The sequence below is a fragment of the Drosophila virilis genome, chromosome 2 (genome assembly GCF_030788295.1).
Source record: "Drosophila virilis strain 15010-1051.87 chromosome 2, Dvir_AGI_RSII-ME, whole genome shotgun sequence".
NCBI classification, from domain to species: domain Eukaryota; kingdom Metazoa; phylum Arthropoda; class Insecta; order Diptera; family Drosophilidae; genus Drosophila; species Drosophila virilis.
Genome location: NC_091544.1, coordinates 11,501,560 through 11,514,737, shown reverse-complemented (window position 1 = coordinate 11,514,737; position 13,178 = coordinate 11,501,560). Strand labels below are relative to the sequence as shown.

General features: G+C 40.5%; 2 protein-coding genes across 2 annotated transcripts; one reads left to right on the top strand and one right to left on the bottom strand.

Annotated features, from left to right (window-relative positions):
- Positions 1-4,566: 4,566 nt before the first annotated feature.
- LOC6631106 (uncharacterized) lies at positions 4,567-5,866 on the bottom strand. The gene is made up of 2 exons (XM_002054094.4): positions 5,725-5,866; positions 4,567-5,180 (listed from the first exon to the last, which is right to left on the bottom strand). The coding sequence occupies exons 1-2, from the start codon at positions 5,732-5,734 to the stop codon at positions 4,696-4,698; spliced, it is 495 nt and encodes a 164-aa protein (XP_002054130.1). The 5' UTR covers positions 5,735-5,866; the 3' UTR covers positions 4,567-4,695.
- Positions 5,867-7,669: 1,803 nt separating this feature from the next.
- On the top strand, positions 7,670-8,672 carry LOC6631107 (uncharacterized). Its single transcript, XM_002054095.4, has one exon. The coding sequence runs from the start codon at positions 7,828-7,830 to the stop codon at positions 8,383-8,385; it is 558 nt and encodes a 185-aa protein (XP_002054131.2). The 5' UTR covers positions 7,670-7,827; the 3' UTR covers positions 8,386-8,672.
- Positions 8,673-13,178: the final 4,506 nt, after the last annotated feature.

Here is a 13,178-nt window from a genome sequence, read left to right as displayed (position 1 = left end):
CAGAAGCGTTTCTCTGATCTGCCATAAAACACGCACGCCTCTCGGTATTGCATGTGGATGTTGCTCCTGTTTTCCATGTGCTCCCTTTGCATAATGTTGGCCAGCCAGCCAGTTCGTTTAAGCCTTCATTAAATGCGCACGGACGAAGGTATGCAGCGAGAAAAAAAGGAAAAAGCAAAATGAGCAGCCTGATAAGAATATGCCGAGTGCGTTTCCCATTGGGAAGCGGGCAGGAAAAAAAGGCTGACACAGTATAAAGCAGAGCAGAAAGAACTGCGCGGGACAGGAAGCTACAGAAGAGTTGACAGAAGATGTAATAAAAATTATAAAAAACTGCCAGAAAGTAAGAATTAAAAGCTAAACAAAAACTTCAGTCGAGGTGTCAGATTATAAAGTGCGAAATGCAACTGATTCCTGGAAGCTTAAAAAAAAAAATGGTTGCAGCAAAGAAAATTAAAGTATCGGAAATGTTGGTCATTATTTCAGCTTTGTAGCTCTTACGGAGAGAGAGAAAGAAAGAGAGAGAGAGGGAAAGAGTAAGAAGGCAAATAAAAGTCTGAGCGTTAGAAGACTTAAAGCTTATTAGATGACCTACACTTTCAGGACGTAAATAAATTTGTTTAAAATGAAATTAAAGGGAATTGAAAACAATAGTTAAAAGTTGCTTTATAATGGGAAGCTCTAAAAATGAATATTATATATTTATATCTAGTTAAATGTATTGCATGGTATGTTCATCAGTTTGATTTACTATTTCTTAAAAAGGTTATGCATCAAATAATAAAACTACTGTAGAGTGTATTTATTTTGCACATAAATATGAAATGAAAGAGAACAGAGGAGAATTTGTTGTCTGTTTAATATTTATCTGCCTGGCCCATGACTGCATAGTCCAAACTAGGCCACACCTGGAGTCCGGAAAGGATTACACCTGGATAGCGTCGACAAGCCAGGGCGCAAAACAGTCGAATGGCAATCAAGTAAATGCAACAACAAAACAAACAAATGCAAATGCAATAACAAAAATAAAATTGGAAATGTGGCGGAAATTGAAATCGAAGGCGTTGAAGTGATTTCGTCTCACGAACATTCAATTGAAATGGCAAAAAGCCCCCGTAAAATGCTTGATAAACAGCAGATACAGGGGGGAGTGTGTGGGGGGCGGGGGGTAGGAATAGTTTGTGTCCGGGTACTAGGTAACCGATTCCTGCAACACCTTTTGCAACATATTGTGAGTTCTGGCTTTTGGCAACGCGATGTTGTGGCTTGTTTTTTTTTTTTGTAATTTCTTTTTTGTTGCATGCAATTTTAATGCGATTTTGGATTTGATTTGTAACCGAAAAATAAGCCAAACAAAGTTTGGTGCACAGAACTGCAAAGTTGTTGTTATACCCATTGAAAATATGCAAGGACAAAGGGTATACTGGTTGTGTGGTTAGTTACAATGATACACCATATACTCCATAGAGTATCCGTCCGTCCGTCTGCCCGACTGTCTGTTCTGCATTTTGTATAAGCTGAATGTAAAATATACGTTTTCGTATAGCTTATATCTGCTTTCTCGATGTCGATTTTGAAAAAAAGTATAGATTTGATTAGTTTTCAATTATTTTGATAACCGCATGTTCAACCTGGAGCTAAGCGCTGCGTACAGGGCATCGTCTAGTTGCTGCACTCGCGACTTTAGTCTGCTGTTGTTGCTGTTGTCGCTTGTTAAGTGCAAATATAAATTCAGCGGCGCCATAAAATACAAATGCAAGGCGCCGGGTTGGCCGTAAGGGACGTACTGAAAGTAGGTTCGCTTGGGGGAAGCGGGGCTGGGTCAAATATTTATTTGTTGCAGCGTAGCAAATTTTATGCTGCATACTTTCATGCGCCGCTGCAACACAATGTGGCAACCAGCAAAGGGATGGGGGCTAGTGGAGGGGGCAGGATGGGGGATAGGCGACTCATAAAACCTTCCGTTGCCATTCAAGTGGAAAAGTTTAAGCCAACTTAACAGCGAACACCATGATTCATCCAGCCCTGCCCGAGCATGTCCTCTGCAAGGAATGCGCACGCTGAAAATCAGCCAAAGAGCAGACCCAATAAGGGATGCTTACCGGCTACGTCGGCGCTTGTTGTTGCATGGTGTGGGTGCAAGTGGTTTTGCGGCTGGTGCCGCTTAAGTTGACTTGTGTAGTGGCTGTCGCAGCGCTCAAGAGCGGAATGTGCAGGCAAAAACAAGAAAAAAACAAAAAATACGAAGAAGAGCAAAAAATGCCAATTATGGCCATTCGACAGGAAGTGCCGTGCAAATAGCTCAAGGCACAAGCAAAAGCTGAAATATTGTTGCATACTGTTGGGCGCATTGCGTATACGCCGTGTCTGTCTGGCGCAGGTCGCTGGCATGGTTTATGGCAGCTATGTTTATGTCTGCTGTAGCCAAACGCACACACGCACACACACCCAAGCGTAATTAAACCAACAACATCGTTGACCCGTGTCCGTCAATGTGTGGAAACGGAAGTTGTTTGCCGTTGACTGAACACTCCGTGCTGTTGGGTCAAAGTTCAGCTCGTTGGCTAGCGATTCAAATGCATAACTTGGCGAAACACTTCGAGTTGGCCAGGCCGCAAAACAATTGCAAACTCAATTAAATCTGAGCACCGTTGCGACAGCTTCATGGCCCTTAGCTACAGGCCAACTTCTCGACGCGACAGTCAGCTGGACACTCATTTTGTGTGTGTGTGTGCTTGCTTGTGTGTTGATAACATACGACAATTGTGACTTTAAAAATCCCTTTTCGTAGTTTCAGTGCACAACTTGTGCAGGATTAATGGCCCAGGCCGGCACACGAAGCCAAGCAATTAAAATGCAGCAACAGCAGCTGCAGCAGTTACAACAGCAGCAGCAACGGGCGGAAATGGTGCAGAAAAATTTCTGTGACTTGGAGAGCGTATTTGAAATTCGCATGTGTGACAGAAACAGTGTCACAGCGGAGATGGCTAGCGCCGTTTTAAAGTGCCCGGCAGTTGGCTGCAGAGCTCAGCCAAACGGATAAGGGTGAGAGAGGAAAGTGAGGGGGAGAAGCGGGTCGGCTGGGCAAGGGACAACAGCCAAAGACAAATAATGCAATTTCCTGACTAACTCATTTGGGGGCACTGTCGCAGTTGCCATTATTGTTGTTGTTGCGCTTTTGCAGCAGTTTCGTGTCACTGACACTCCAACTTCACATATACATGTGTGTGCGAATGTGTGTGTGCGTGCGTGTGCTGTGAACTGTATCGCACTCAGCAGACATTTATTACCTAGGCAATAGAGTCGCTTGTAGACAGCATTTAGCTTTTGGTTGGATTCATCTTTGCTCCGGCAAAGCGTGACTAATTCCCTAGCTGGCCGCACGATCTTCAATGATAACTGATTTAAGGCTGGATTTAAGTCAGTTCCTGGTTACCGAATCGGATTGAGATATTTTGACAAACTAACGAAAAATCATTTCTATTGCAGAAATGATTAACTGATCCCTATGTAAGCAAAGCAAAAAAACAAAATCATAAATTGATTACCCGCTTCAACATTTGGCATTTTTTCATGAATCAGTTTTTCGGTATACACAGGTAAACACTGTGCCAAACAAGATGCATCTATCAGGAAATATATAAAAATAGTCAGCTGGCACCGAGGCATGTTTTAATTTTGATACGGAAAGAGAAAGTTAAATAGCAACAGCTGCACATTAGATAAGATATGTATGTTATTTTGTTTTTTAAAAAAACAATAAAAGAACATTACTCACATCGCTGTCATTGTTTAGAGTTCTTGTATTCCCTTAGACGATACCATAGACAAAATGTAAAATAAACATAACTCAAAGCTTGAAGGCGCCAACTGCAAACGTGGTTATCGTGAAGCAAACACTCTTTATGAAAAGATCGGACAATAAGCAATGAAGCACTCCAAGATCGCATTTTCGATATACAGAAGAACCTTCTATCGGCAGCCTGGCGCTTGGTTGAGGGTATCTCGTAGCTGGGCACTCCCGACTGAAGCGCTCTTACTTGTTTTCTATTAAAACTAAAAAAGAACAAAAATAAATCTAACAAAGCAAACTAATGCGCTTCAATGCCGAACTTTAAACTCATTTTGAACTCGCTGTTAGTTGTCACATCGCACACACACACATACACACATTCACGCACACATCGAAACAAAAAAGTGTATTTTATTTAAGACATACATATGTTTGCTGACCGAGTCAGGTTGGCCGCTTCCCTCAATGCTATGTGCTCTGCAATTTGCCATTTCGTGTTGTTTTGTTGAGGGTAAAATGTGTGGTGACAATTTTTTTTTTGCTAGCTCAGACAGCACACACACCGTTCACTTGTGTTTGCGCTTCAGCTTGCAGCTCTGAAATTTTTGCTGCAAAAAGCTTTCATTTTAACGTTCCACATTGAGATCTGTTCTCAATGTAATTTTGTTTTTTGAGCATTTTATCGTCTTATATATCAGTTAAAGGCCCTTATCAAGCAGCGTCAACTGATCCGTTGTATCTTATCAAACAATGGTAAATTACTTGGTATTCAATTTAAAATTAATTTTTCATTCATTTTGGCAAAATTTAATCATGATAAAGTCGCGCTAAAAATTGGAACGTAATTAAAATGCTTGATGGACATTATCATTCGGGCTAGATAGCTTTCAATTGCCATTCGGTTAATTGCAACCGCGCAGTGCACGCCAGACCTCCCAATCAAAGCAGCCCAGGTAACCTTCCTGCTTAACGAACGCCTTGTCATCTACACATGTAAGCTCTACGGGTGCGGCATTCTCCTCAGTGCATAGCCAGAAATTGGTTAGCACTTGGCTGGCCTGCGGCTGCTTCAGATTGATGCCGGTGCAGGGACCCACAGTTACATCCAAGTTGACACAGTTGGGATTCATTTTTTTAGCGGGTATGCAGCCGGATAGAGTTGCATTCCTCACAAAGTAATAGCCCTCATTGCAATTCGTAAGTTTTGGCTTATTGTCCGCACAGATGTAGTATTGACTCGGATTAACACTGGCCCAGGGTTGTCTTTCATATAAACAGGCTTCGGGCGCAGTGGTAGTATCTGTGGGATCAGATGTGGACTCTTCCGCCTCCGTATAGAGGGTGGTAGCACTGCTGAGCGCTAATAGGCCAAGAAATATCAGAAAAACTGTGGGTAAAACAGAAATTTCAATACGTAAATACTTGTATTAATAAAGAGCCACAGGCTTTACATTGTAAATAACTTAAAAAAAAACACATTCGTCGTTATTTCGAAACTATGTTTCATCTTTAAACCTGCTTGTAGCAGTGACGTCACAGAAGTAGGAGATTCCTTACAGGTGGCAACACCACCATGATTGGCAACTCAGGTGGAAGTAGAAGAAAATCGTCAACGGTTTGGCTCAGTATTGTTAAAATTTAAAGGATGTTATTTAATTTTATTAAAATGATGCACTGCACTGCACAGTTAACTTAAAATATATATTAAAAGCTTATTTTTAAATAAAACAGTTTGTAACATATATTTTATATATTGCGTTCACTTTTACTAGCAACATTTAAAGCTTAAGGATACTTTTTAAACTTGTCATATATTCCCAGTTGCTGGCACTCTATTTTCAATTGAAAGTTATTTTTATAGTTATACTCTCCAAATTAAAGCTTTTATAATTTTCATCACTTAATGTTTTATAGCATAACATTAATTTCACCTTTTAGCATGTTGAATTGAATGTTTCCGTTCTTTGGGTTTGCACACTTGAAAATAGACTAAACTGATTTCTAGCTATTGCCAACGAATTTATAACATTTTTGGAAATGTAATCAAGCGACTTATCTGCACCTCACTTGATATCATTTTCAATGGCTTGTTGACAATGGTCTAAAGATGCCGTGAATTGCTTATACGCACTGTGAGCCGCTTATCGGAGGCACAACTAATTAGATAACTTATTTTCTAGGCCCAATTTCCTTATTGTTTTGTAGTAAGTTTATATATAAATATATATACATACATATATTTATATATATTTATATATATATACTTATCATTTATCATCTCAAGTGGAATGGCAAATTCCTAAATAAAAACCCATTTGATGAGCGTTTCTTAGAAAATTCTTTCATCAGCTGCTGCGCATGTGCTGTGGGTAAAGTTTTAATAGAATTTCAGGCCACATGCCTATTGGAATTTATGTCGATAATGTTGTCAACTTTTGCTGCCAGAAGTTTCCCTATTTAAACTTGGTGCGCGTAAAATAGACTGCGAAAAGTGGCTGCCACGGAGCCGGCTGCCACTTCAGAAACGACACCGGAACGCCCGGAAAGAAGTTCAATTGACAACGTGACTCAACAACAAAGAAGCACAGCGCAGACAAATGGAGAACTTTTTCTTCCAGGTTTTAGTATGGCCTATGCCCAGGTCCGCAGCTGGGCCCAATTGCTGGGTTCGCGATGTGGAATTTTGCTGTAAGCGAAATCAATTAGAACTTTTGACAGCAGCTGCACCTGCAGAGGGCTGCACAGCGAGACGTTTCTGGTGCTTGTCATGTAGCTAGCTGGAGTTTGTAATTAAATTTTGTCTGATTGCCCTGCAGCAATAATTTCCAATTTACCTTCATTTGAAAGGCAATTAATGTTATGCTATCGCATTGATAAGGCGCTTGTCACCTTTTTTGTTGGTTGTGCTCTTGCGCCTCTTTCAGTAGTCGAATTTAACGCCGATTCAATTTCAGTAACTGTGAATCACGTCGTAAATTAAATATGTATTGACGCACATTGAATGGAATTCTAAGTCTACCAACTACTTAAAGGCAGAAGCAATTGAATGCCCTGGGCAAAATATAATTATAGATAAATTAGGGAAATATCCGAAATGTACGATTATTTATTATTTGAATTGAATATTGGAAATTTCTTGATTAGCTTAAGCAATTATTTCTGTTCAATACATTTTCACAATTTATACAACAAATATGGACGCCAGAATTTGGCGTACTGTATATATCTTATGAGTTAGAAATTCAAAATACATCAAAATCATTTAGTATAATCAGGTTCATTATAAACCATTCTAATTTATATATAAAAATTGAAATAAACAATTGCATATAAAACATACAAATATGTATATACAGTGATTGCCATCTATGTAAGTAGAAGTTGAATTTGTGAGAATCATATAGTAGGGCGAAATTTAACATGATATGCTCTTGGTCTTGATCTTGAGTATACAAACATACTAGCATAAATTCATAGTTGAATAAAAATATATACATCTGTAGACAATTTACACAATTTATGTTTGATATATAGAGAAAGTTTAGTTATATAAAATTCAGATTCTAGAGTAAAATATGTGGTTTTGATAGTCATTAAAACTTTTATTTGGTAGAGCATACAAAGAACAAGCACTGAACCCCGTCTTTCTATCAAATCGGCAAATTCTCAACAGACACAAAGATAAATGTAGAGAGCAACCCAGAGGGCAAACAGCTGCACAACGTCACAACTCCAATTTTCCCAACTCTTGACAATGTGACAATGGGAATAACAGAGCGAATGATAAAACAGTAGATAAAAGCGGGCACAATGAGAACTCTGCAATGGGTATAAAAGTGAATGACAATGGCACCATATCAATCAGTCAATGTTTTTGTGGTGCACAGTTAAAACGTGGCTTTAAAGGATATCAGATCATATTTTTTATGAACCAATACACATACTGCTTATAGAGCTGTAAAATAATAACAAATAACAATAATATCATACACATAAAGGGAATTCGCGACAGTGTTGTGCCATAAAAGTTGCTGATGAAATTATTTATGAGAAATGAACGGAATTTCGAGAAACGAGTAAAGCTGCATCTGAGGCATGGCGCGATGATGCCGATGATGATGATGTTAATGATTATGATGTTGATGCTGCTGCGGATTGCAGACGCATCCGTTGCGGCCACGAATGCAACATGCAAACATGCCACGAACATGTGGGGCGATCCGAATCCCAACATATTCTACGTATGCTCTGTGGCGGACCAAATGCCGCTGCAGCTGCATTGCCCACAGGGGCGTGGTTATTTCAATGGCCACGGCCATCTGGGCTGCCTGCCCTATGACCAGTGGCCAGCCTGCCGGCCCACAATGGAGCTAGTGGCCGCCCAGCTGGCGGCCGGCTGCAACAGCAGCGAGTCGAACGCAAAGGACCAGCCATGGGCCACGCTGGATCCCAATCAATTCTATATGTGTCCGGGTGTTAATTCCGCGCCCTTGCTGCTCAGCTGTGCACCCGGCAAAGGATTCGTGCAAACGGTGGGCTGTGCGGACTGGTCACTATGGCGCCGACAGATGCAATGCGAGGCCTACTACTGAACTGAAATCCCTCATGCCCAAAAAGTGCCCCATGGGTTGCACATGAAATATGAAATGTAGTCCATATGCATAATAATAACCTGGCTGAAAAATTGTTATAATAGCAACAGCGAAAACAATGTGTTTATGTGTGTGTATATAAATATCTATATTTAAATGTGATTATTTTTGTTGTTACTGAAATACCAAAAATTGAAACAAATTACAAGTGCTGCAAACGAAATTGACAAGTGATGCTAACTATAAATAAATTTAACTGTTTTTGTATGTGCCACATGTATTTCAATTTATTTATTCTTATTGGCTTGGCTATTCCATCACAACAGTTAGGCTGGCAGCAGAGCATATGGAAATTCTTTTTGTGGCATTGTTTTTATGGCCTTAAAGCTTTCAAATTTGTACTTTATGTGTTAATAACATGCAATCATAGCTGCAAGCACAAAAGAAAAAAATGTGGTACGATTCACGTTTCGAGCCAATGCTTCGCCTGCGGCTTGTGTAACCGATTTTCCACGTTTATGAATATACATTTTTACTCGAATCTTGTTTTGTCAAATTTGTTTCCAATTTAAAATTTAACAATTTGGTTTGTTAACATTGTTAACATTAAATATTGGAAAAATACTTTAAGATTTCCATATAAAAAAAAAAAATGTTAACCAGGCTCAGGTTTGGGTTAATGTTTGGTCCTTGATCAATTTCGAGCTCGCATCGATTCCGTTTCAAACCGATTAAGATGACAAAATACAGAATATTTGTTTTAATTGCAGCTTTAGTATTTCGCCTATTTTGGAATATGTATTATAGTTTCTTCCTCCATTTCTGTGCATAGACTAACTAAGCTCTATATAATTTGTATATTAAACATTTTTCTGAGTGGACTGCTTGCGGAAAATGCATTGCGAATATATACAGGCAAGGTTGCAGCTGGCCATTAGCATATAGGCTAAAGGTACTGACCATTATTTCGAAACAATATCCTGTCTCCCTGCTAACAGCCAAAAGGTTCAATAAGAAAAGACCCTTTCAACCCGCTTTTCAGGTGGCCAGGACCTCAGTTGAGACGAACTTTTGGCTTTGATGCGCTATTTTGCTTTGTCATCCTTTATAAATTTACGCGCGTAATTGTGTATGTGGGTGTGTGTGTGTGTGTGTGTGCCAAAGTGAGCAGCCCGCATAGCTTTCACCTGTGTCCTGTTAAGCTGCATTCACGTTCACAGCTAAAAGCCCGGGCCGTAAAACATGGATACTGCTGGCTATGGCATAAAGAAAAAAAGAAAACGGGGCGGCGCGTTTAATCGGAAATTGCATTTTTCTTTGATCGCTTGCCATGGCAGGAAATTACGGCCAATGCGGGCGACAGGTGCCTGGTCCCGATCAGGCCTTAATATATGTTCAATTTGTAGCTGCTCTTTGAGTTTCTTGAGCCCGGTAATCAAGCATTTGTTTTATTGTCCAGAGTTTACTTAGGCCTCTCAGAATTACCGTAGGTCTCAGTTTTTATAAAGTCTATAACTCTCTCTTAAATTGCAAAGTTGGGCTTAGATAAAGCCTTATGCGGCAAATGATACGCCCAATATAGAAAGTTCTGTCCGGACATCAATTTATATTTTAAGATGTTTATTAAAGTCCGTTTAGGCCAACTACGTAAGTCAATACCTTAAACAGTAAGTAAACGCAAAATATATTCATGACTTAAGACGAGTTTATAGATTATCAAAAGAAGTTCATTTCTGGCACAAAATGATTAGATAATAATATGATTAGATACTCCTCGCTAGATAATGATAAAATAGTCTTACAATATATGCTCTTTGCTGTTGTATTAGTCGTATCTCCTTAATCTGCGGGTTGCACAAGATATTTGTGCTTTCTCATTAAGTATGCAGTTTGATAACATTAAGTTTGCATTTACTGAATTAAAATGAATAAATAATTGTTTACAACTTAATAGATGATCTGTGCTCATTGAGCATAACGGAAACGCATCCCCGTTTCGGAAGTTTGACTAGCACGGATAATGGATTTTGTGGCATTTTTGTTGGAAATTAACCTACCGCAGGGCTCATAATATTCCTGATATTCCATATTTTGTGCAAATAACTTAAAATGTTTGGCTGGAATTAAGGCAGCAGAAGCAATTAATTAACTGACGGCTACCCACAGGCAGCTGAGATACGGTGGGGGGTTTGTTTGAGATTTCATGTGGGAGTATATAAGCTCCAACGTGGACAAAAATGTAACGAAGGCTGCAATGGATGCAAATGGATGGGTTTTGCTGGGACCAGAGCTGGCTAAAATATGCGTGAAATGCAAACAAGCTGACGGAGTTAGCTGGGTGTGTGCGTGCGTGTCTGTATCTGTGTGTGTGTGTTGTGTGGCATAAACCCATTTACAGGTGTTTGCCCAGAGTCAACAGGAGTCATCGTCGATGCAGGCGCAACCAGTCGTAAAACATTTGTCACATTTACATTAAGAGCAACGCAACGTCGCACAGGGGCTGCCCCACAGCTGGGGGCGTGCACCAAATGCAGGCTGTGGCCGCTCTGGTGGATGTTAGCCACTGTATATATCTATATTCCGACTGCCATATACAGTAACCCCAGCATCGCCTATTGCCGGGCTATGCAATTTATTTGCACACTGCACTTGCCAATTAATTCTTATCTCAGCAGCCATGCGGGTCGCTTTCTCGGCGACTGCATAAATCAGTGTGCCCGAGGTGATAACTCATATACGATTGAGGCGCTTCCCCATTTATTCAGCGCACACACAAATCGTGACCAAGCCGGAGGAACTAGCTCGTGCTCTGTGCAGGTCGATTGCCTCTTCCAAGTGTAGACTGTCAAGTCGTGCGGCTACAGCTGCAGCCCACTCAATTTCATGGTGTCAAATGTGCACGAGCACACATCCACACACACACACACACACACACATACACCCACTCACACACATACGCATGCACACACATAGACTCCCATTAAAGTGGAATTTGTGGCACCAGCATATTGCATTTGCTGCACTGCATCTTTTTTGGGACCATGAGCCCAGCGGCATCTAATTGAATTGCGTTACGATAACGACTGACAGTATAGATAGCCATGCCGCGTCGCGCCGTGTAGGGGACCCTAATTGAAAAGTGTTGTTCGGGAGAGCGGCAAAAGCCAGTTAAGTTGGTCTGTCAGCTGTTCATTGATTCAGATCAATACAAATGAAAGATAAGATCGGTAATCAATAAAAAGGATATCAAACATTTTTGTGAGCAGAGACAATGCTAATATGTTGGGTTGTCAAAATATTGGCAACATCGATAATTATTGTGAATTATGTGTATGACAAAAGTTAGCTTATTTAGCGTGTACTTTAATGGATTTTCAATATACATTTTAATATGGCTTAAAATTTAAAAGTTGTGTAATTGTAGATCTGGTTATGGTTGAGCAGTAGGCTCATTATTATTTTAATTAAAAACGATTAATTAGTGGCCGAGCAAATGAAAGGCAGTATATTAACTTTTCGATCAGTTAACAATGATAATCATGGCCACGCCCTGTCAGCTCCCAGCGTTAATTCATATAATTAAAGGCGTCCAATTACCATATTTTTTTTTTTATTTCATATTCTCTTCCGTTTAACTCTCAGGCAGCTGTCAGCAACAGCCGCACCTGAGTCCGGAGCCCGTTTCCGGGGTGTTGATTGTCAAGTGAGGCATTGAGGTTAGGGCCTAGCACCGTTTGCCTCGGCACTGTGGCACACGCAACGACATTGCCGATGCCGTTGGGAAATGTGCGCGCCCTGGTAATTAATTATGCCAGTTGAAATGACGGCGCAGAAAATGCTCGCATTTTGCATATACAGAACGGTGAAGGGCAGCTATAGAAAAATGGCCGTGTCCTTCGGCCTCGCCGCCGCCGACTAGCTAGCTGGCAATGCGGAAACGGAAATAAGTACAAGCAGTTGGCGGCAGCGGCAACAACAACAAGTAAACAAAAGTCACTGGGAATTTGCCGAAATGATTTATTAGCAACGACAGTTTCATTTTTCGTAGCCAGGACGGCGGTAAAAATAAGAAATACTCCTATAATTTGCTTGTTGACAAAAACGTAACAATTCTACATGCAACTAAATGCGTATTTCCGGCCGGAAGTCTCAGCCAGTGCGTGCGTGAGACAGCAGCAGCACATCCGCTCGCCTGTCGGCTGTTTTTCTTCTTTTTTTTTTGGGGCAAGCTGATAGCTTCTGATGGGGCTGGTGGTCGCATTGTTAATCTCTGCTGTCGTAAAGGATATAGCAATCTTCCAGCGCGCATAAAAGTATGCTATGGTTAGCCAGTCCGCTTTTAAGTACGCGGGGCGATTTAAAAACCGCAAGGAAACAATAAATTAGCAGCAATGTGAAACGGAAATGTTTGTTACGGAAATAGAGGAAGCTCAGAAAGCGACCCCAGCGACTGCAGCTGCATCTGCCGGTGTTGTCCTTGCGATTGTCGCACGGCGCAACGCACACAAACAAAGCAATTGGCGCACAAATTATCGCGCAAAGTATAAGCGTTTTTGTGTGTGCGGTTGTACGACATGGAGTTACCCTGTAAGCACCTTTGATGTTTCTTAACTATTAAACAAAATATTGTGACATGGCGCCCAATTCACTGTAAATGAAAATATAAGCTATGGAACACTTTAAAAGATCTGAAGCGATCTAATCGAATAAAATATGTATTTTACTATTTTAATCCACAATTTATACCACATTCCGCGTTCATCCGATTATTATAAAATTCTTAAAGTATAATT